General features: G+C 39.8%; 1 protein-coding gene across 2 annotated transcripts in view; it reads left to right on the top strand.

Moving 5' to 3' along the window:
• The window catches only part of LOC139466763 (gonadotropin-releasing hormone II receptor-like), a 46,835-nt gene extending 23,498 nt beyond the window's left edge, over positions 1-23,337 (top strand). Inside the window, exons 1-2 of one of the 2 annotated variants that reach the window (XM_071248429.1) lie at positions 10,303-10,416; positions 19,091-23,337. In XM_071248429.1, coding sequence (XP_071104530.1) covers positions 19,095-20,477 — 1,383 coding nt within the window. In that variant the 5' untranslated portion in view covers positions 10,303-10,416; positions 19,091-19,094 and the 3' untranslated portion in view covers positions 20,478-23,337. Of the gene's footprint in view, positions 1-10,302; positions 10,417-19,090 lie in introns of those variants that run through there. The other variant, XM_071248428.1, reaches the window with a different exon arrangement.
• The last annotated feature ends 2,801 nt before the right edge of the window (positions 23,338-26,138 follow it).

Here is a 26,138-nt window from a genome sequence, read left to right as displayed (position 1 = left end):
CAGTGTTAGACACTACTAGATACATTGCACTTGGCATAGCACGATAAGTCATTTCGTGATCATCATTTCTGTAATTAATAAACATGAACACGGTAACAGAAGTTGACCTTCCATATATAATCAATAATCAGCACATATTTCATCGACCCTTGAAGATCCGGGGTAGAATAGGTCTTCAGCAACCCATGCTTGCCTTGAAAGGCGACTTTGCTTGTCGTAAGAGGCGAATAAGGGGTGGTCGGGCTAGCTGACTTGGTTGATGCAATTCATCGTATCCCGATTGCGTGGATCGATGCTCATGATATCAATTACTGGATGGCCTGGTCCAGACTTGATAATTTACAGACCACCGTCATATAGCTGGAATATTCCTGAGTATCCCGAAACTACCCAAAACTGATATTCAAAAGTTCAAAACACAGATACCATACTTCAAACGCACTGTCCAAAGCTTCATAACGCACAACAGCTCAATGCAACCTTGAAATATTCAGTCGTCTAAGGCACCGCGAATCGCTGTGCAGAGTTGTCCCTTTGGCACGACAGAAACCTATGATTGTGGGTTCGAATCCCGGTTCACCTCGATTATGTTTCTAGGTTTGTCAGCACCATACCCATGCTCATGGGTTTCACCGAAGTGGTAAACGTCTGAGACCGGCATCACTTCGGGCTTTCCTCCCACATTCAGCTGACACGCTGTGATATAACTGGAATACTGTTAAAAGCGGCGTTAAACCCAACTCACTCACTCACTCAGTTATCATTATTATGGAAACGGTTTTATCGTTTCTATTTCCAATCTAGTTCGAATACTTCTATACAGTGCTTGCTGAAGACCTATATAACTACAGTGGAATGTCCTTACTCTGTATGGTACTGTTCCCGATGAAATATTCAAGATTGATAAATCACCAGTGCGTATTTTATGTACTTATTGTTTGGACCTTCCCAGCGGTGGCATTGCCTCACATGCACGCTAAATTGAAAATGAAGCATTCTGTGCAATTAACAGCAATCACTACTCTCTAATAATCTATCGATGCTGTTTCCTTTCATTACCACAATAAACGGTCCTTAACCTTTGTATGATCAGGGCTTTGGGCCATGTTTTTGATGTGACCTTGCAAAAGAAAAGCAGAACTGTTGCTATAATGCATGTTCATGTAAAGACTGAGCATTATTGCCAGGGGGGTCAGCATTATTGCCAGGGGGGCGTAGCCTTCTTGACAAGAGGGTGCTGAGGATGCACGCCATACCATGCACACGACAATGAACGTTCACATGTCTGATTAGTAATTGATTTCACAGGAGAGAATTATGGACAATGATTGTTAACTCGATGATCCAAGGAGTTTCTTTGAACTGAGTCAGTCTTGCTCGTCAACGGTAGCTGACGTGGGTGGGTCAGAGATCTGAGGTGAAAAAAATTGCTCGCCTTAGTAGTGCGGGGATCCGTTTCTAGAATCGATCCGACTATGATTCCTGTCATCAAGTTGTACAATGCCTGCAACCTGCATCATTTCTCCAATAATAAGCGAACACATCATGACATCGCAAACATACTGTTCAAAGCTGCGTCTAACACTCACTCACTGTACATCACCATTCTTCAATCGAATCTCAAACTGGCTTTATGTCGAATTTTCACAACCTTTGAAAGTAATTTTCTTTATGTTCAAATGGACAACAGTTTATAAAAAGTAAACGCGACAAATCACTTTTCATATTCATAAGAAATTCAGGGTCGATTGTACGATTCCGACTATATCAGAAAGTGGGCGTATCCTACCCCATCCGTGGCAACAATACAAACACATGCAAAGGCAAGTCATCTGAAAAAACACCGGAACTTATGGTACAAGTCAATTGGCATTGCGTCAATATAATGCAACGTATGTATCGTCATTGAGAAATTGTGTTCTTTTATTAACTTGATAAACCGAGCTTAATGGCATTTGAAACAAGATTTTCACGTCTCAGTGCGTTTCTTTTATCCTTGTCGATTTTAAACTTAATGGCCAATATCACATACAAAATTACTTAATGCAGTAGAGTGCTCTCTAACAAACAAGCCTATATGTATGGCTGGCCTGTTTCATTCCACACAATGCATACATTGGCGAAGTGCAGTAAGAGTGACATTTGTGCATCTTGTTGTGTGCGGCTTGTCATTGTGCATCATTGATTGCAGTACACGTGTATCCAGGCCAAGTAGGGAGATCGATACCTCATGAGATATACCTTAACTCACCAGCAATAGACGCACTGCAGATACTGTGCAATAAATCAATGCAGCATTTTTTCATGCACGAATTATATGATAAACATTGCCATTGTTCTCTCTGTTCAATAATGCAGGTGTTACTATAGAGGCATGTAATACTTCCGTATGTTCGATCGACAACTAATCAGGTGTTAAAAGGTATGTGAAATCAGTTTTATTTTTTTGTTTCCGTTTATTTTTAAGGACCATATATATCAGCCCATACCAAGGCTTATGGATTGCACCAAACATATACGGACTGAGAGTTGACGCACCTTACAGCACCTTACAGCTTGAGGAACCAAATAATGTTGAAAAAAATACGTTTATAACGAACACGCTTATAACGAACTGACGGATAATACGAACTCACTTTTTTGTCCCGACTATTTGCTGTAGTTATGCTGCATATATGCTTTAAACGAACTACGGTTATAACGAACTAAAATTAGTGGTCCCTTTAGGTTCGTTATAACCGTAGTTTATTGTATTTCGTTTTATGCCAGCTTGCTGCCCGAAGTGATGAAGGTCTTTTTACCACCAGAGCACGGATATGGTGATGAGGAATGAGAATTTAGGGCGATTGATCTGGCTGAATTGGTGACGCTTTTCATCGGTGTAGCAGACAGTGTTACCAGGACGCGATTCGTTAAACATCATTAACAAGCAGCCGTCTTATGGCAGGACTACTGCTTTGCGGCCTGTGCGACACATATTTATCATGCAATGGACAGAACCCTTGTCGCGAACACCTGGTGTCACCCATTTTCAGTTATCCTTTTAAAAATGTTGCCTTTTTACCAAATGAATCTTGGCGGATAATCGACACTCTATATTTCATTACATTCATTAGGAGAGCAGCGTTATTATGAAGATGACACAGAGGTTTGATTTGTTTGTTCTTTTACGCATCAGTCATTAAATATTCAACATTCACGTCGTTTCACGAAGACTCTGGACAAGGTAAACCAACGGCTGCAAGAACAATAATCCACTCCTTTTGAGTATGAGTGAGTATTGTTTTACGCCACTTTAAGTAATATTTCAGCAATATCACGGCTGGGGAGACCAGAAAAGGGCCTCAGAAATTTTACCCATGTGGGGAATCGGCATAACGAGTGAACGCTTTGACCACTAGGCCTTGGACTACGATGACACACAATATATCGATCTATATTCTTGTCGGTCTTGCGGTACAGTACGGAAGACCTACTGGAATCCAATTTTAATACCGTACGGGGTTATTACTGACAGCAATACTTGTTGTTGTTGTTATTTTTGTTGTTGTTGTTGTTGATGATGTTGTTGTTGTTGTTGTTGTTGATGATGTTATGTCGTGTTCAAGCTATCCATGCATTGGAGGTCAATGTTTGTATCTGTGTTGGGATTGATTCTTTCTCACAGGACACATTAACCCACAGGTATCCACCAGGTAACGAAGAGATCCTTTGAACTAAATTGGATACCTGAAGCCTATCTCGCTTACTGCGTTCAGGATAACCAGTACCTAATCATTATTCTGCCAAGAATTTGGAAATTACTCGATTCTGAGTTTGACGGCCGCATCACCACGGAAGCTTATATTCATAGAATAGTACTTTTTTCAGTCATTATTGGTAGGCATATTTAAATAATTATATCTACAATAATTATTACAGGTTACAAAAGTTGTAACTGCAAAGTTGCGGTTACTACAATATTCAAAGGATGTTTTGCAATAGAAATCTACAAAGAGAATGTAGTTCAGTTTTGGAAACAACGAGCTTGGAATTTGGCGCTTTTCTATATTCGACTGTGGCGTCATATCTTTTGCGTCACAATGAACGAAATTACGACATAATGGTCATAACCGCGCTTAATTCAACATTTGAAACCTCACACTGGGCGTTCGGTTCCAAATTCAATTAACCGAGGTTATATCTACAGGTAAACTAGGCTCTAGTATGTGTTTCTCCTAAATATACATTGTCAATGCAAGAGAATACATAATCAGTCTAAATTATCCATCGAAACAGATTTCATTTGTCGTAAAGGGCAAATTTAGCTGTGAAAGTAATATGAATGTACCACTGAAACTCAGTAATGGCACCGTGTATTCACGAAACACAGGAATCAGCACTGTCAGCGAGGTGTTGAACTATGTATTACCTATGTCCACACATCATAAGATTTCTTCAAAGCAAAGCCAATGAGATGCTATGGATCTAACCTACTGACAACCCACCCACAACGCCTTATGGCTATTCTGTCGAGGAGGCAAACGAGGCCAATTACAAACAACACTATTATCCTAATACCATAGCTCGCCCTCATTGAAACCTTCTCTATCAATACGCATTTTTCTAATACCCTGACTGTGTCCTGCGATCAGCTTCTCAGCGGCAGTTCTCCGTCTCCTCCGCACTGTATGCCCCAGAATCAATTCATCGAGGTATTGACAGAGTGTGAAGAGGCGACCGCCATCATAAGGAACTATGTTTGGAACTCTGTTTCGGATATGTGTAATTTCCGACTCCCCTGAAATAGAGCTAACTTAGCGCCACCTATGATAAAAACACCTAATCATGAATGAACATATCGTATGATCCTGTGATGTACTTTCTGTGAGAGGTTGTTAAAGATTAGAATCGATGTGACTGGCCATGGAAGATTTGGCAGGGGAATCCGTGAGTGGGTGTCCCAATTGCGTAGATCGATGCTTATGATGTCAATCTCTGGATCTCTCGATCATTTACACCAAGCCGTCATATTGCTGGAATATTGAAAAGCGCTCAGTTAAATAAGACACAAACAACAAAAAATATACCACCGGTTGGTGTAAATGTTTTCTCGCACACGGATTTGCTGGGGTATTTTATACCAATCTGTTGATCACATTATTGAATGAATATTTATTGGGGGATTGTTTCACAATCAGTTAGTAACGCAGCCATAGAACGTCCGGAGGCAATAGGAGAATATATAATATAACCTGATAGAAATGCCATATCATGATATTCAGGGCGTATGATTGTATATTTAAGCTTTTATCAAGGTTAATACATTTAGGACCTTGGTGGAGGTTTCGTCGGGTTTCGTCGTGGACATGTGGAGGTCATTTCCAGGTTTCACGCATCGGTGACGGAGGTGGAGTCCGATGCGCTTCCCCTGTTGACTTCCGCGTGTTCCCAAATTGTTGCTTTTCAAAAGGTCAATTGGCTTGTCTTTGCGTGTGTTTGTGGGGGTGCCAAACGTGGGGTAGGGTGCGCTTACCTTTTCGCGAACGAATTCTGTCGTCGCTGTTTGATGTCGATGCTGTTTGATGGGCGCATGTGCGTGATGCGGTCGGTGTCGGAGGGGTCGCATCTGCTTTCTTCCCTCTATGAAAAGGGGTTTTTCGCTTGTTTTTATGTGGATGAGTACCTTAAAATTCTAGCATTTATCTAGGGTCTGTCGTCACTCTACATGGGGTCGGTTGGACAGCCTAGTATTTACAGCGTTTGCTCGTCACGCCGAAGACCTGGGTTCGATTCGCCACATGGGTACAATGTGTGAAGCCCATTTCTTTCGAGTGGGAAGTGAGATTATTATTAGTAGTAGTAGTAGTTGTATTGACTGAATAAATTAAAATACAAATGCAGCAAAGAGGGTGATCCTGGCACAGTCAGGCTGGTTAGGCTCATCATCAGCTCAGGGCTCTTGCTCCCTCTACACGCAGCCCAGACAGCGAATGGGACTTATCCCTAGTCAAACCCGCCAAGAACTTTTCGGAGAATGTGAAGACTCCCCAACACTGCAGCCTTCTGCATTACCCAGATTGTCAGAAGGGCTGTTCCTGGTAGCAAACCCGGGGACTCTTCCAATGTCAGTCAGAGGATTGGGAGGTACCTAACCTAAGACACCGAGAACAATGGGGAGTGGTACTTGGGATGCAAGTGTGACATTTCGAAAGCGAGGTCTGCATATTTGCCATGTTTTTCCGCAATCCTGTCAATCACAATAGTGTCAAAAGGGACAGAAAATTCAAAGATATAAATGCTTTCATTGGATTTATCAAAAAGAACAAGATCAGGTTGGTTGGCCTGGTTATGTCTGAGGCTGTATACGGGCCTATTCCAAAGGATTTTGTATTGATCATTTTCCATGACGCCCTTTACATATTCCGGGTCGTACCATGGGTGGACCTCTGTGTCAAAACAACAAGCATGGCTACACCATCATGTCGTTTAAGATACTGTGTTTGTGCCAGAGCTGGGCATCCTCCGACAATATGTTGGACAGTCTCATTAAATTCATTACATAATCTACATTTTGATGCAAAATCATACATTGACATTTTATTATTATTATTATTATTATTATTATTATTATTATTATTATTATTATTATTATTAACAAAAGTCGTCATATTTTCCAAGGTAGGGCAATGGACAGTATGCATGTTTAATTCTATTCTTTGTCATCATTATCAGAGTCAATCCCCAAATAGAATACAAAAGGTTACGATCAGGCTCGTTCGAGATAATTCCCCACCCATTTATTTTTAACTTCAACGAAGCCACTATCATTAACTAATCACTTATCGAGCTAATATTGGAATGACAGTTTATGATGGAATTCATTCACTATACCAGAGTCAATAATATGCAAATCTCTATGGCGTTGCTAGGCACAAACCAGGCAAGGTGCTAATGGGCAGACTCGTCTTGGACCATTATTATCCATGTATTTCCGTTTTGTTTCGACCTGTTATCGCAATGGGCAGAGTAATTCAGATGATCAAGTAATTGTGTCTACAACTCTTGGCCTTTAATGACCAGTCCGCATGCTATCGCTGTTGTCCAAATGGTAGTTGACAAGCGATGAACATAACTTGCATATCTAAGTCGCCCACGAGACAAAGAGTATGTGTTGTTTATGTGCTTGTTTTTCTTCACAGTCGCAGTAGTATTCACGTAAGCATGAAGGTCAGAAGTACAGCATGTATGTAGAAGTGATAACACAGAATGTTATCAATGCGACGTCCTTTTTAGTGGCAAGAGTAACCTGTCAATGGAGGTCCTCCACAGATCGATATCAATAGGATGACCATTAAGTGGTCTTTGTATTCTACAGGGAATCTGTGGCTGCATTTCACTGTGACGAGTTGCGTCTCTTGGGCACGAGTTCGAATCCCCATTCGCTCCGATGATGTTTCTAAATATGTTATCACCATACCCGTTTTAACAAAGTGGTAAACGTCCGAGACCTGCATTACTTCGGGCTTTCCTCCCACGTCTAGCTCACACACTAGGATATAACTGGAATACTGTTCAAAGCGCCGTTAAATCCAACTCACTCACTCACTCTTAGTACTCTATAATAAATTGGATGCTTAATGTCAGTGGTTCACGGAAACTTTATATCTCCATAGAACTATGATGAGTATTTACCATGATGACATTTCTTACACACAGCACAGGACGGTATTAATTTTCAAGGCTATGTGAAATATCATCAAAACACTTCACGCTTCCGAGATTACAAAAAAGACGTGTCTGTATAGCTTCACGACATCAGATGTTTAGAAGAACAGATAATTATGTTTTATATTATGCTTATATATTCCAATATGCAACATATATCGATGATAAGAAAAAAAAACGGGCCTGTGGCCGGTAACGAGGATGAGTGGCATGGTCGAAGATGAGAAAATATAAACGTGGATACAGCTCTTATTTGACACTAAATGAGTAGGAAGGAGCTTATGACTCAACCACACGCATTCTTATTGTAGAATATCTTGCGCTTGACAACAAGCAACCGGTATGTCAATTAAACGAATGGGGCTGTGATCCCCGCATGGCGTGTGCTCATGATGTATTTCTCCAAGTCGAGTAGCTGCCTGGTCGGGAGAGATATCGATGCGAAACTGTCCAAAGTCTGCAACAAGTACCCACGACCGTGAACACTCTGAAAACTATCTGCATCTGAACGAGAATAATGATGTCCTTATGCTTGATGAAGACACGTTCACACTAGACTTCAATGTGTGCGTCCAATCCCGTGGGGTTCCATGTGTTTGCAAATGTGTTTCGCTAGTTTGATAACCTCTGTGTGTGTGGATGTGAGAGTGAGAGTGAGAGTGAGAGTGAGAGTGAGAGTGAGTGTGTGTGTGTGTGTGTGTGTGTGTGTGTGTGTGTGTGTGTGTGTGTGTGTGTGTGTGTGTGTGCGAGCGTCATACACTAGCCCATGTTTCTCCGTATCATCATCCAACGATTTTCTTCTTACAAGACTGAGGGATAATGTTCGTTCGTAATAACACTACTTCCTTATAAGCATATATACATTTATACAACACATGGTCGGGACTAAAAAATAGGTTCGTTATATCAATTAGTTTGTTATAAGCGTTTTCGTAATAAAGGTTGTTTACTGTTGTGATGATTAGATGCTTGTTTAAAGGATAAAAGTAATGTTGACAGAGCTTTAATCAAGTCAAAAATATAGGCGTTATGCATGGCGGCATCGTTTTTGCATTGGTTAATCACATATCAATGTTCAACCAAGTGAACATTGACCATTTCTACATTAACCATTCAACAAGTATTAGCAAGTGATTGAAAGGTTCTGATTTTAATCCACCAATGAAGTTATTGATCCAAATGAATGAGATCTAAATATCATTGAACGTGAGATCAAGTGGGCTGGTATTTAAAGTAACATCAATGGCTTTATGCTTCGAAACTTTGAAGAAACTTTAAAGCAGGATTGTCTTGCGCTTCGAATGCAATCAGAAAAACGCCACCGTCAACCGTATCATCAAACTGAGTGAACATGGATGAGTTTTCAAACTAAATTTGAGCAATAAATTTCATTTTATTATTTTATTTGCTCCCATGTGTTTGCACTATCTTGGCGAAACCAGCTTGGGTATTCCAAAACAATATAAACGTCTGATGCTATAAGTATTTAAAATAAATTTTCACACATATGGACATCTTTCTAACCAGTGTCTGAAAGGATTGTTCATTCCTACATCAAACTTGTAGGGTACCCATGGGTATAAATGGTATTCTGAACATGCGATCAACGTGTCTCCATTTAGACAATCAACAATCTCTACTACAATTAAAAGCAGAGTCGATTCCGACTATATCGTAATCAAATAGTGCTGTTCGCGATAAACGATTTCATTTGAGATCGTTGTTTGACAGCATCACATACAACACCCTCGGTTAATATTACTGTTTAGTCCGTTATCCACACGAACACTTTCATGATCAAGAAAACGAAGTACTCTTCAACAAAGAAAAAATCAAAATGTCGTTGTGGTATTATTCCCTCCATAACCTACACTTAACTAATTGAAAGACCAAATGTCATATTTAAAATCGAGCATTAATCCATCGTCATAAATAGGTACTTTCTGTTCATAAAATGTATGCCAATCTGTATAATGATCGGATACTACCAGGCGGCGTCAAATGGATATTGATATCTGATATTTTGTATGTTTAATCACGTAAACAGAATTGACATTTATCACACAGACATAAATATTATAAAACAGAAAATACTGAATATTGGCGTGACTCGAACATATTAACCAATGCTACATGCCTACCCTTCCCTACACCATGCTTGGCTGAACTGATATTCTTTAAAGGTATTTGTCAATTCCTTAACGGAAGGTACAGGCTACGCTTTTGAATCAACCCCCAGACATATTTCCGTGATATCAATCTAGTAAAGCAATAGATATTCAATCACCTGCAAATCAATAGCAGGCTTGGTGTATTCCGGTTCTGCGTAGTCTCGCTTTCTTAGCTATTGATCTTCATCACGGCACGGCGGTGCATGTCGACGACACTTCTATTGAGAACGTGATTACAGCAAGATGGACCTGTCGTTGTCGTCAACCAACTTCTGAGTACAGGATGAGAAGTTGGTGTTGGTGATTATGTTGACTTTTAGTCCATGATATGATCTCAGGATTGACGACAGAAGTATATGGTGGATATGTTTGTACGTCTGGCAATAAGGAATTTGATATGGACGTATGAATGATTAATGTTCACCTGGACGGTTTACGGATACAATAGGAGCTTCATTTTAAATAAATACAGATGGAGTTCATATTATTTCCAATGTGAATTCTGAGATGAAGACGACAAATCACCAGGGAGGAACAGGTAAATAACGTATGTAATGCTTCGTTTAATTTTAAATCAATGATACCTGAAACACTTCCTTGGTATACTTACTTCATTGAAGCATGATGCTGTTTCCATCACGAAATCGTTATATTTCAAAATCGACATTTCAAAATTGACTTTAACATTTGGGATATGACTGACTTGATGTTTCACGATTTAGAGTTCATCATCATTTGTATGCAATTCAATTAGCTTTACGTGATTTGTATGTTTGTTATTGTTTCTGTTCCGATGACGGGCCACGGATGGTCCAGTCGTCTAAGGCGCCGCCATTCGCTGTGCAAAGTTGCGTCCCTCGGGCATGCCAGAAACTTATGATTGTGGTTTAAAATTCCGGTTCTAACGATTATGTTCCTAGGTTTGTCAGCACCATACTCGTGCTCGTGGGTTTCACCGAAGTGGTAAACGTCTGAGACCTGCATCACTTCGGGCTTTCCTCCCACATTAAGTTGACACGCCATGATATAACTGGAATAATGTTAAAACCGGCGTTACATTCAACTCACTCACTCACTCACTCACTCACTCACTCACTCACTCACTGACTGTTCCGAGGAGGCCTGTTTTAAAAGAGACCAACATGGTTCGATGGCAGTCTGACAGTCTCTTAATGTTTTCTATTTATATTTTCCTGTGACCAAAATCTACATTGACAAGGTTTTTAAAAGCAACGAACAATGACAATCATTCCTAAAATATAGTTCTGGTCATTTGAAATACTTTATGTTTTCCGTTTTTGTTAATAATTATCATGTCCACCCATTTATATGACAAGACAGAGTCAGTTAATATATGTGGAAAGCATGACGACGATATACTTTACCCCTTGAACCAAAAGGTTCTAAAGTTTTAGACAGAGGCTAGTGAAGACGCAGTGGTGGTGCCAGGTGGTCTGGATCCAGTTCTCCAACGCTATCTTTATCATGAGCCCTTGTTAAGTCTAGGAATCCCTGTCATCTTAGCGCTGAGATCTTTTTGTGGAACTGGGCCCTAATCCTTTGTGTTCACTATCAGTGCTTTAGACGGGTTTAATTCCTAGGGTAAAAAGTCAAACGTTTAGAAAGTTCATTCCTGGACTCCCAAATCGGTTTATTACTCTTATACTGGTACTTTAGCACCCGAATCTCATTTATATACCTTTATGTAGCCCGTGAAGATCCGGGGTAGGATAGGTCTTCAGCAACCCATGCCCGCCGTAAAAGGCGACTATGCTTGTCGTATGAGGCGACTAACGGGATCGGGTGGTCAGGCCCGCTGACTTGGTTGATGCATGACATCGTATCTCAGTTGCGTGGATCGATGCTTATTGATTATGTAATAATTACGTGATGTCAATCACTGGATTGTCGGGACCAGACGCGATTATTTACAGACCGCCGTCATATAGCTGGAATATTGCCGAGTGCGGCGTTGAACAACAAACAAACAAAATCAAATAAGGCGGGCTACATCATCAGCATACTGGATTACGGTTTTGCGGCCTTCTCTGAGATGCTAATTACTTCCTAATTCCTAATTACTTCTCACGTGCAGTGCTATTACTAAGCACAGGTTACATCGGTATGCCTACAGGGCGTAGTTCTAATGTACACCATTAGACATTTTGTTTTTATTATCAGATCAGTTTCTATAATGGTTGTAGCAAACAGGATTCTAATAGATCCTGTAATTAGGAGTAGTTGTTGTGGCGGTAGAAGTAGTAGTAGTTGTTGAGGCGGCAGGAGTAGTGGTGGTAGTAGGAGTGTTGGTGGTGTTTTTGGTTGTAGTAGTTGGTGGTGGAGGTGTTGGTGGTGGAGGTGTTGGCGCTTATTGTAGTGGTTGTAGGTAGTAGTGGTAGTATTAGTAGTAGCAGCAGCAGCAGCAGTAGCAGCAGCAGCAGTAGTAGTAGTAGTAGTAGTAGTAGTAGTAGTAACAGTCGCTGTGATGGTTGCGCTTCTTGCGGTGGTGGTAAAAGTGGCAGTAGTGATTGTAGCAGTAGAAGTAGAAGAAGAAGTAGTAGCCGTTGCTGAGTGCGGCGTTAAACAACAAACAAACAAACAAAACCTTTATGTAACAGTATGATCGCTACGTTATCAGTAGTGCCGAATATGGTAGTAAACATCACAATCTTCGAGCAGCTGAATTAGTTCGCAAGTCATGCATCTCAGCAACCATCTTCAGGAACGCTTCTCTTTAAATAAAATGCAAAACACCTGAATTGGCACAGTAGAAGTCTTAGTTAAAGTGAAGTGTCTAAAAAAAATCACTTTTTCCGTCACTATTTGGTAGTCCACTATCTGGCCACATGCTACATAGAGGGTATGATCAAAATGAAATGCACATTTGTGTCGACAGACAGATTTGTATCCCCTATCTACCAGGATCCGCTGGTTGTGTTCGAATAGCCCTGTATACCATGTCCTAGTTGCGCTGCCAATGTTATACTACACAAAGGTCAGAGTTATTTAACGGGCTGTGTTCACTGTTACGTTGAATATAGTAGTTATATTTACGGAATGTTTTCCCGAATACATGTGGCGAACAATACAAACGTATCATGACATAAGATGTCAAACATCCCAATAATGTCACAATAAATCCATACACACTCTATGTATGACATTGAAATGGAAAATACGATGGCAAATTGAATAAATATGAAAAAATATATAAATAAGAAGTGTATGACATTCTGCGATAGTTCTCGCAACGATAACCACAATGAGAGACGTGTTATCAGTTTATCACCAAGTTGATTGCCTGTTGGCAGCCACACGTTAGATCTCTCCATCCTCCATTTCGTACGGTGTCGTCACGATATACTGTTTTCATACCGGGAGGAATTTCGCCCAGTAATGACGACCCGAACCTGTCCTTGTGCAGCGTAAGTAGGGCATTGTGCTAGGCCGTGGGTTCGAATGTAATTCTCCCCGATTATTATATTATTATACTTATTATATGTGCAGGAACCTTGTCAATGCACATTACCAAAGTTGGAAACACCTCTGAGTCGCTATGGTCTCAGTGTCTCAATGGGCTTCCCTAACACGACATGCTATGCTCAGAAAAGAACCAACTTAGACATATAGACATAGACTTAGTTTATTCCATAACTAACCACTCACAGTGGTACATTAATTGACATTATGCAAGAAAGTCACTTTATAACAGAGGATATTCGCATGATTATAAGTATGAGAATATACACTAAATGTTTTTAAGTACACAGGAGACAAATTTGCTGAGGTGTCTTAGCACTGAGACTTTAGGAGTAGTAAATAATTGTTGAAGTTTATGATGATTGGGCTTGGCATAATAGTACTTTTTAAGATAACGCTGACGATCATTTTCTAAATGCGTACACTCAAACAAGTAGTGCAACTCGTCACCGACAGAGGTATTACAACGTGAACAGATCCTTTCAACCTAGAGTAAATCTAACAATCGTCCCTTTTCAACAGGTAGTGATTACTGGTTCCAAACTTAGTCAATGCTAACAAGTTTATATTATTTTTATAAATATAGGGTTTAAGGCCAAATTCTGGTTTGGTGCAAGAGTAAAATTGTCTTCTTGAGGACATAGTTTGGTCGTTGTGCCATCCCTGTTTAATCTGGTCTTAAAGCCTACTTTCTACAGTGGACAGCAACAGTTGTCTGTTACCAACACTTTGAGTCAACCATAGCTTAAACCACAACAATCCAATATATCCTTTATACACTACTAGAAATTACGGAATATATTCCCGAGTGACTGAGTGAGTGAGTTGGGTTTAACGCCGCTTTTAACATTATTACAGTTATATCGCGGCGTGTCAGCTTAATATGGGAGGAAAGCCCGAAGTGATGCAGGTCTCAGACGTTTACCACTTCGGTGAAACCCACGAACACGGGTATGGTGCTGACAAACCTAGAAACATAATCGGGGCGAAGCGGGATTCGAACCCACAATCATAGGTTTCTGGCGTGTCCAAGGGACGCAACTCTGCACAGCTGGGCCACCCGTGCCCCCTATTCCCGAGTGAATGAATGGTGTTTATCCCTAACCTCTGTCGATGGACTTACAACATTCATTCAAGAAGTATAATCAGTCACTTTAGTTCCGAGTTTCAGGTTATGTTATTCTGTGTTAATCTTTGACATTTTATTGAAGAAAATGACGAAAGGCATGAAATGTCAATCTTACAGAGCAGCGTCACGTCGCAACTTTGTTCAGATGACGTAATGTAATCAATTTGTGACATTATATCGTATTTCTGTCAAGAATACAACACTGCGTCATATAACCTCAACTGACCAATCAGCTTTGAGAATCCGTAAAATGCACATGTCGGAATATCGGAATGTTATTACATCAGATCATTCTACCTTTATGGTAATAGTTAAAAGTATTATTATACTCATACAATAATTATTTATTCAATCGGTGCATATCAAATGCTATATTAATTATCATTTCCAGTGATATCGCTCTTATATCTCACCCACCTCCTGACTTCATTTCTACAAGATGAAATGGGCTAGGATGGTCTGAGTTGCGTCCCCTAGCTATGTCAGGTTCCACTTATCAGGTTCTCGAATCCCTGATACCACGTTAATGATTTTCTTTTTGTCATCACGTGTTCGTGGATTTCACTGCTTCGAGCTTTCCCTCCATATTAAGCTCACATGCTGTGAATTCACTTTAAGAACTCTTTAAGGTGGCGCCAAAAGAAATATGAACGTGTATAGATGCAATGTGTGAATGACGTCATCCAGACCCTGGTCTGTTGTTTGAGAAGGTGCACTGAATACTAATTAATACGATAACGGTTCAAATAAACTTGAAATCGATGGCTTGCACTTGCTAACAGGTTCGCGCCGATTTATTGTGACGATACTAATTAATCTAATCATGTGTGACATGATTTTATCATGCAACAGTAGATAAGCTAGCACATTAACGCTGAGTGCCTTTGGCGGTCGGTACGTCATATATCGAATTCTTGTGCTGGTTTGTGATAAATATTGATTGTGACAAAGCAGTGACTGCAGAATAATCTTGATAACAAATCCAATCATATTCTATTTCTGAATATGAAAGATAAAATAAAAATCTAAATTGTACACAATATCAAAATATCCATTTACAAGTTATAAAGAACAATCCGATATCCACATGGGGGGGGGGGGGGGGGGGGGGGGGGTTGAGTTGACCTTATACATGTATTGCACTTGGCAGAGCCCACGAATTAGTCAGGTTTCATGTACTTGAATAATGGCCTCAAGCAGCTGGTGTATTTTTGAAACAACCACATCATCATAATTCAAAACTGTTTTGTAGAAGACCTTGGAACCGGGTCACTTCGGAATTAGAAGTAGCCGCGTTGCGTAATAAGGATCTATTCTGAGAACCTCGTTATTTTGAAAGAGAAAGCGTATTTACAGGCCAGCTCTCTTCCTGCAACATAATAATTGATACTCTAAATAGATACACACTGACCTAAGTTACAACTCGTGCATTCATTGACATCCATCAACAAATCAGCATCTTTCTGTCGGAGTCATGGCTGCGTTCACTTCTTTAGGTACAGCTTGTCACTAATGGCAATTGTTGCTTGTTAACAAGTGCGTCTATCGACTGACCGCCACTGTTAGACAACATCAATAATACATGTTTCGTGACTTAGATCTCAGTTCGATAACAGTCCCGTGATGACGATGGCGTGTGCTCAACATGAACTAACTCTGTTTAGTCTCTTGCTCCTAATTGTTATCTATACTAACGCAAACACTCATTTAATGTAAGTCCGTGTTTCTGTATACATGAGTGGTTCTACATGTGTGTTTGTGTTATGATAAGTATATACATCTAACTACTGCATCACCCTTCAGTAAATATGAATTCAGTTAGGATGTTCTAACCTTCAAAGGGGGCGGTCGGGTAGTCTAGTGGTTAAAGCGCTCGCTCGTCACGCCGAAGACCCGGGTTCGATTCCCGACATATGTACGATAGGTGAAGCCCATTTCTGATGTCCCCGCCGTGATATTGCTTGAATATTGCTAAAAGCGGCGTAAAACCATACTCACTCACTCTAATCTTCAAGACACGTTAGGGGGCACGGGTGGCCCCGTCGTCTAAGGCGCCGCAATTCGCTGTGCAGAGTTGCGTCCCTTGGCCACGCCAGATTTTGGGTTCGAATCCCGGTTCGCCCCGATTATGTTTCTAGGTTTGTCAGCACCATAACCGTGCTAGTGGGTTTCACCGAAGTGGTAAACGTCTGAGACCTGCATCACTTCGGCCTTTCCTCCCACATTAAGCAGACACGTCGTGATATAACCGGAATACTGTTAAAAACGGCGTTAAACCCCACTCACTCACTCACTCACACACTCACACACTCACACATTCACTCACTCACTAACTCAAGACACGTTAGTTACATAGAGCTAAGGCCATTTATAATCAGTGTCAATCTATGCGTGACAGTACATGAGAACATACATGTACTCGGGGTGGGTGGGTTTGGTGTGACGCTTTTAACAGTATTCACGTTATATCACGGCTTGTCAGCTTAATGTGGGAGGAAAGCCTGAAATTATGCGGGTCTCTGACGTTTAACCACTTTGGTGAAACACACGAACACGGGTATGGTGCTGATAAACCTAGAAACATAATCGGGGCGAAGCAGGATTCGAACCCACAATCATAGGTTTCTGGCGTGTCCAAGGGACGCAACTCTGCACAGCTGGGCCACCCGTGCCCCCTATTCCCGAGTGAATGAATGGTGTTTATCCCTAACCTCTGTCGATGGACTTACAACATTCATTCAAGAAGTATAATCAGTCACTTTAGTTCCGAGTTTCAGGTTATGTTATTCTGTGTTAATCTTTGACATTTTATTGAAGAAAATGACGAAAGGCATGAAATGTCAATCTTAAAGCGGGATTCGAACCCACAATCATAGGATCCGGGCGTGCCCAACGACTGGGCCACCTGTGCCCTCGCGTGCGTCTGAACACGTAGTGCGTCAGTTTATCAGCGTGTCTCTACCTACTTAACATTTCATAACTTCTTGCATGCACTGTTGATGTCTAGTGCCCGTACTTTATTGTCGGCCGAGATGTGGAACAGTCTTCCAAAAAAAAGTGACAAAACCGTTCCATAAACTTAAACAAAAGAATTCGCCGTGTAGAGTTGCGCCCCTTGATGCACCAGAATCCTATGATCGTTCATCCGAAATCCAGATATGCCATCATTATATACCATACCCTTGCTCTTGAGTTTCACAAAAGTTATGCCCGGACATTTAATGTACTTTACGTTACGCCTCTGTGAGAAACTTTCTTTACAAACTATATCATAAAGATCAGGAAATATAACAAAGTTTACGTTAATGTAAAACAGACTTTAAAAAGCTTCAGAATAATTCTAAAACATCTTTTTTTGATCAAAACGAAAACAGTAAAGTGGAAGGTAATGTGCTATGTATGAAAGCTAGATTTTTTAGTCGAAATATTCTTAAGAAATAAAAATGTCAGAATGAAATGAAAAGTATCCTGTTTCATTTAACATTTTTGTTTGTTATTCATGTACGTAGCAGGAAATACATTGAAACATTTTTTGACGTTTAATGAATACACACTGTTCGTTGGCTCAATATTATAATATCAAGGTGAATACAAGAAAAGTAAATTGGCTTCACTTGAGTTCTAAACTAACCATATTACCATAACACTACAAACGACGACAATCCATATCATCGGTTCAAATACTTACTAACTATGATATTAAGGTACACCTACAGATTTCGGGTGCCTATCCGCCATGTCTGTTCAATGCTACTTATATAGCAGAATGCCATAGCGTTACTAGAAAAATCATAGGGCGATGGAACTCAAGACATGCAAAATGACTCCGCTTGCATTTGTATGGTCAGTGACATCTATTGGATATTTCAACACCTTTCAACAAACAAGTAAACTTTGCCAGTAATTTTGGATTCTAAAATTACATTTAGTTACTTACCTTGAGTTATCGGTGAAGAGTATACAGGGTACACGTGTATGTACGCTAGCTTGGACTACAATAAGGCCTGGAGTGAGTGAGTGAGCGAGTGAGTGAAGTCGCCTAGCAACCCGTACCCGAGCTTGGATAATGTAAAACGTCAGAGCCAGTGAATAATCAGTCTTGCTTATCTCGCGAAAGATCCAATTAGATGTCAAAAGAGAAATAGTGATAAAAGATTATATGAATGCATCGTTGAAAATCATACCAGACATACCAGTGGTGGATAGCGTGACTTATACATATGGTAGCCAGGTATTCATAATGTTCACGTCGCCATTGTCTGATTTTAGTCTTCTCTTCTGACACGTATTGTAAACACGTAGCATTTGAAACCCGTTGTGCCTTATATAATAATTATATCGCGTGTTATACCAGTCCATGTAAAAGTGTGGACAAAGGGATTATGTTTTGGGGTAGCATCCCTTTATGTATAAGCGTGCGTCCTTGAATTAACCCGGGGTCCGGGTTAACAAGGTTTCAGTGTATGTCCTTTGTGGGGAACCAGATTCTTCAACTGTATACACCAAGCAATTTACAACAAAATAGACTTGAAATATCATTGCAACTCTTTACAGAAAAAGGTTAACATTATCATAACATTGACCTTTATATCTCTATTTTCAGAAAAATGACGGACACCATGGGATACAACACCAGCCTATACTCATCTATGGCCTTCCTTGCACAGAGTGACGAGGACATGTGCAACGAAGACGCCAACTGCAGCGACATCACGGGCAAAGACGCTGGACAGAGAGCAGCAATGGAGGAACCAATATGGACACCGGATGTTATTCAAAGAGTTGTCTCCCTTCTTTTTATAATGCTGTTGACCTTTGTTGGAAATACTATTATAATAATTGTGCTGAATTGCAGCCGTTACAGAAAACGCTACAGTCGAGTGAATATTTTCATCGTGAATCTAGCTATTGGGGATTTAACAGTGTGCTTCTGTACCATGACAACTGAGATTCTATTTGTGGCGTTTGGACAATGGGTACTTGGGCCAGCTGCGTGTAAGATTCTCACCTACATACAGATCGTGACATTGGCTAGCACGACATTTATACTAACGGCAATGAGCTTTGACAGATACATGGCAATTTGTCAACCACTTGTGTACCGTGCTACCACGTCACGTGCTAAGAAGATGATTGTGGCTTCGTGGATTTTAGCGTTTGTGTTGGCTATTCCACAAATGTTTATCTTCCTCCAGAACGAGGATAAGAAAACACATAAATTAAAGTGTTCCAGTGCAGGCTACACAGCCTGGTGGCAGAGGAAGCTATACTTTTCCTTCATGACGTCCTATATTCTTGTTGTTCCGGCTATATTTATCTCTTACTGTTATATCAACGTAGTTCTTGTCGTTTGGAGACAGGGAAGAGACATTGCAGCATCGAAAGAAAGCAACCTTACCCTACGGCGCTCGATGGTGGACAATAAAGCCATTCCTCGAGCTAAGATAAAGACCATTAAGATGACTTTTAGCATCATTGCGAGTTTCATTGCGTGCTACACTCCTTACTTTGTTACGACCTTAATACGTGTGTACAGTGAATACAAGTACACGATTCCCAAATCTGTTATGGCGTTTGCTGAAACAATAGCATTGTTACAGAGTGCTATAAATCCACTGTTATATGGAATATTTAATATCAAGCTCAAAAGAGGATTAATGGAAGTTTTCTGTCCTGATAAGCTTATTCGGAAAACAAGTCTGAAGAGCAACGGCCTGACAGAGTGCATGTCGGTGACAGAGGATTATCAAGCCACGAATGCTAAACGACACTCTGCATTCTCCTTTCGACATAGAGACCCTGCTTCCACATCCAGTAGTAGTTCACATGAAAGAGTCAAAGGTGTTATCATCACGGAGGAAAATAAGAATGGATTCAAACTGAGAGTAAGGTTTGCATCTAAAGATACCTTTTTAGGCGAACGTCATAGTTCTGACGGCGGTGAACAGAGGTCGTGTGACGTTGCTCATATCAAGACCACGTGTATGTGATTCCAGGGGTACATGTATGTTCATCCGCATGTATCGCTTACTGTGAAATAATATTGACCATACTTTTAAAGGTCATGTGGAATATCTTTTCTTCATTGTGATATTATCTTGGAAACCAAAGTTGTTTTTGCAGTGCTCTTCTCTCAACTATGGCGTTATTAATGCATGTTTATTTATACATATGCATGAAATATATGTGTAGACGACATTCATCCCGCTACTCCAATGCGAGGACATCCTCACACATAAGTAAAACCCATGGTAAAAAAGAATTCCAGTGCAGATTCTAATCTTTTCTATCAAGCTTAGGCCTTACTACGCCGTGTGTACAAACAATGAATTATGAAACACTAAGATTTTTAAAAATGTCCATACCTTAAAACTGAACAAAATCTCACGTTAACATTCAAATGTGACCAAGGGATAAGATAGTGAAAGAAGAAACACGAAGGGACCACGTTGATCCATCATCAGAAAGACGTCACATTGGGAATTACGTTATGTGTACAAGGTGAAACAGTGGGACTGGATATTTCTGCCACACTCTGTCACAAACTGGAAACCTACAATAGACACTTCTCACTTAACAGGAGCCAGGCCGATTGAGTTTAACAGACATCTTTAATGGAAAATTGTATCGCGATAACACGCTAGAAACAAAAGCTTAATTTGTAACGACATGAGGTAGCAAATGCCGAACAAGCTCGAAATAGTTAAAGATGCACAAACGTAGAGGACATCCTATTTTGCCAAAACATCAAAGCCGTCTAGTACGGATATAACTGGTAATACTATGTTGAAGGGTTCGGATAGGGACATGGGGAAGTTTGACGAAAGTGAAGAACTGACAGACACAATCTTTTTTTTCAAATAATAACATATTCCTCCCCACAGTGTATGACATATGACATAAAGAATTCCGGCGCAACTGAGTCAAGTTGAAGCCAGATAGAAAACCCTCTTGTTGAGTACTGTAATGTGTGCCTTATACGAAAACCCCCAACAACCTCACCAGCATGACAGCACATCCATCTCCAACATTAACACTAACACACGATGCCAACAACCACTGCACACCCAATTATTGTTTGCTAGAAAAGGAGGCAGCGATCACGGCGAATGTCTATTTTATCTTTGGGGCCTTATTACTTGTAGTGGATAGTTCATGAATATAAAAGCAAGTGTTACTATTCGATGATACGACTGTACATACAAACTACTTTCGCTGATATAAGTATTGTTGCAGTCACGCCAAATCGTATTATATGAGAAAAGAGATGTTTTCAGTAGAGGGTATCTGTGTTGCTTTTTTCTCTGGAATACAAAGTTATTCAACATACATACTGGGTTAGTTAAATGCCCCGCAGCCTAGGGCACAGATACGTGCTAACTATTGCTACCCTTGGTCACGTATATGAGCACACGATTACCCTCAGTTTCATTTTACGAACAGGTAGACTCTTCGTTATTTGTACCATGCATACATGGGATGTGTTAGTATGCAGATTCCACGTTTGTTGAACTTTGCTCAATGTTGTTCTAGTCTGCTGGTTCAGACAATGTGTTGCGAACATATTAACTTTTATAGTTAGCTTTGACAACAGTGGGTATCTTAAACACTAAGAACCCCTGACTGTATTATTATTGTTACTATTGACTGGTATTTCCTTCAATGACATCGCAGTGATACAATGTAAGTAATGGGTTCAAACAACAGTTGATATTGTTGTATATTGATATTAAAATGCAATTTATCGTTATACTACTCAGTATGTTAATAGAATCATATATGCTGACATGCTTGTGCGAGTAATGTACAGTCTGAATTAGACATCGTGCGAATCAAGAGACCCACAGTATTTCATCACTGGCATAATGTGTGAACACTGATGAATCCTGTAAAGTTGCTGATTGCGGTACGCTGTTCTCTTTGATTCCACGGAAACATAACTGATTTACCTCATAAATGAATTTGAAATCAATCCATCATTACCCATTTTCCAACTACCCCTCTGTTCCACAAAAGTGAGCTACGCCCAAGACTCGAAGATCGCTTTTTCACAAGGGGCCCATAACTGATACGAATCAGCCTTACCTGCCGAGCAAAAGAGGCATATCTTGAAAATCAGACTTAACCACAAAATTATTGTCGAAACGTTACTGGGCTGAAAACAGGGGCCGAAACACGACAATAATACAATTGTCATATGGCTTGTCAGCCATATGTGAATGTTTTCTTTTGCCTTGAAGTATAGTTTAAGTATACATGTAAATGCATAAGTTTTAGTTATTTCGAGGTATTGTAGGGGATTGTTTATGAAACTGTTGAAATGAAAAGCTATATTTTCTTATTATGTTTTATAATGTTTTATCGATGTGTAATGTTCTCAATCAACGACCGATATGTCTTATTCTGGACACCTTACATTTCTACTTGAATGTAGTGTCAGAATCTAGCAACGTTCTTTTACTTATTCTTTAAAATCTAAAGCCTTGTATTTTCAAAACATTATTATGTATAGTGTGTATTGATCAAATGTAGTGTCTTTGGACATCAAAGGTTAGGTCCATACAGAGTACGTGTTTCCATTTCGTAAGCAACATAGAATCAACTCTCGTATTTTAACTATTGATTTATGTCATGTTCTAAGAGTATCTATGGAAACAAACCTTATTACCCACTTTCCCATTCCCAATAAAAGAATAAGTTATGACATTGCTTTTATCGGATTTGGTAAAAAGTGATACAGATATATTTACTTCGATATTTACTTCGATAAAAGTACCAAGCACGTAGCTGAACATATGGGCTATGCCATTTGTTCTTGCCCCCAAGACATTGTCCCATGGTCACTGAAACCTCGAAAATTAATGACAACTGGTGTTAAATGCTTCTTATATAAACTGTTATTCCTAAGTTTATATTGTAATAGTGATTAAGATCAAGTTCATTTACAAGATAAGACTTGTTTGATTATTTCTAATGCTAATAAAATAATTGTTATTATCATATTCTGTGTGTTGGTAGCCATTCCTTTGAGAGTGAGTGTTTAGGTGAGTGAGGAAATTGTGTGAGTGGCTAGTGCCACTGATAAAGGACACCCTTACCCTTTTCGCGAACCCCTGTTGTCACCACTGACATTTCATAAAATTTTCATTTGTAATTTTCTTTTATGTATGGTACAATGTATGGTTTGCTACATACTTAAGACTTTTTATTCTCTGACGTTGACATTTGAGTCTTTTCACTTCTCGTAACATTAAAGGTCACCACCTACATAAATACTTATTACTTGGCCGTGAACAGATCACCCGTTTAATAAACATACAGCTGTATTACACATTGTGTGATACCAAAACGCGTGCTTATGTACTCTCGGGACACGTTTCACGAACAAATATTGAAAGCTCTCAACATCCCTTGGCTTATTCAACGACATTGCGTGTGGAGATCATAGATCACTGAGAGGAGCTTATGCACACTCGCTGACCTCAGCAACCTTGTTGCTAGGCTGACGTCACATGGCATTGTTTCGCCGATGGATCTTGCAACAAAATTCCACCATTTACGTCATCGGGTATTGTGACGTTATTGTAAACTTTGAGGTGCAAGACCCGTTCCACAAGGCGATCGTATTGTAGCGCAACTACAGTCGTAGTCTAAGTTAAAGTATGGGAGTTGCAATAGTCTTAGCCCTACGATAATTTTGTGAATTCTGAAGGTGGACCGTTGTTTGCTATTAAATTCATACGTTCCAACTTTTGACGTGTTTGAAGTATTATTCTGTTAAACTCGTTGGACTATGCCGTGGATCGTGTAGGTGTCGCATATTCATACTCAACAGTATAATTCTAAAAACGTTATAAATGGCAAGTAATAAATAAAATACGTCTAAAACCAATTTTATGAAACTCACGAATAGTTGTGGTTTCATGAAATTGGTATTACACGGGAGCTTGTTTAGTATTCTATATGTATACAATGAATAGATCAGTGTCACGAAACGTAACGTTGGGGCATCAACATCTTCAGGCAAGAGACTTACTGATCTTAACTATGTCTTCGACACATTGACAAATGAAAGGTTCTGCGATTGACATCTAATATACATCAAGGGTCCGGCTATAAACATGTCAATACAATTATGATGAAATCTGTACGAAGACGAAGTTGACGTTTTGACATTGGTCCAGCTGATGTTGGATGTACTGATCGAGAAAATACACTGATTGGGCTATTGTGATGCTCTTGGCACACACCATAGAAACGTCCATAGTCCGATTACGTCTTGATCTGCTGAGGGGATGATATAGCTTTGATCTCATTGTGGGGTTGTCGTTAGATCTGAAAGACTTCAATGTCACGAGTGTCTGCAGTATTTGACGTCGGTTGCTAGAGTGGGCGTAATTTCAAATATTGTTTACTTTGGATGTGAATAGAAACGGCAGTGTTATACTTAGAGAATTCATGATCATCTTATGTCTTCGAAAAATTCGAAAATTTTACTACGTCCACAAAGCAACCTCATGACCAGAACATTTCCCAAACAACATCCCAACAATCTGGATTCACGAGTCTCGCCAGGGGCAGCAGTATGTGCTTAACGTGATGGTGCTTCTTTTTAGATTCCACCTTGGTATAAGTTCTGCCATATGTAAAACTGAGACATGTGTGTTAGTAGGTAAGCATTATCTGTTTGATTGATATCCATCATATCATTTAAGTTGAGACAAAACTGATATTTTAATCGCCGGAATACAAACGTGCTAGAACTGCCAACTGGTCCGGAAATAGTAAATAAAGCGACACAACCCTTCATATATCCAACAGAAATATCTGCACAAAGCAGAGTCGTTTTGTACTATTCCGACTATATCATGAGCATGTGTTTATGAATCACTATCGAATATATGATACAAGGTGTTCGCGGAAAGGTGAGCCGCTGGCACCCGTCACAAACACATGCAAAAACAAGTCAATTGTCCACCTGAACAAACACGGGAACATATGGTACAAGTCAAAATTGGGAATTGCATCGGACATCATTTTTGGTACTTATGCATAAAATATGAAAATGTTCTTCACAAAACCTTTTGAAAGCTTTACTGATGCCTTGAATGTTGTAACCTTGATCAAACAACTTCTGAGCAAGAGTCGCAAATCATTATCCATGTTACAGGCAACATTACCAGTCTCATAGCATATTCAATGCTAGATACATTGATCTATGCATAGATAAAATTTAAGACCAATTTTTGTATGAATGAATAGTCAATGATCAGTAAGGATATATCAATGTCTATTGATACTCAAGAAAGCGCCACCATCTGAGCGAATTGCCACTAAGGACTACACGAGCATCAGGGCAAACTCCGTATGCATGTTCTCTGTATAAGGAAATATTGCAATCAAAAGTAATTAAAATACAAGTACAAATCAATATCAACAATGCGACATTTACATACATATGTTTCATATAATAATATATATTTCAAATATGTATTCTGCTTTAGTTTGATAAACATCTATTATTTTTTTCTATCATTTGTGACATCATGTATGGGTCACGGCTAGTTGTGCAGAGGAAAATCACAATACCTTGTCAAGGTAGTAATTAGGCTTATACAGTCATTGGTGCATTGATAATTTTATGTCATAGC

The sequence above is a fragment of the Haliotis cracherodii genome, unplaced genomic scaffold (assembly GCF_022045235.1).
Source record: "Haliotis cracherodii isolate W230 unplaced genomic scaffold, xgHalCrac1.p SCAF_19, whole genome shotgun sequence".
Lineage (NCBI taxonomy): Eukaryota > Metazoa > Mollusca > Gastropoda > Lepetellida > Haliotidae > Haliotis > Haliotis cracherodii.
This window is presented reverse-complemented; position numbering and strand designations above follow the sequence as displayed.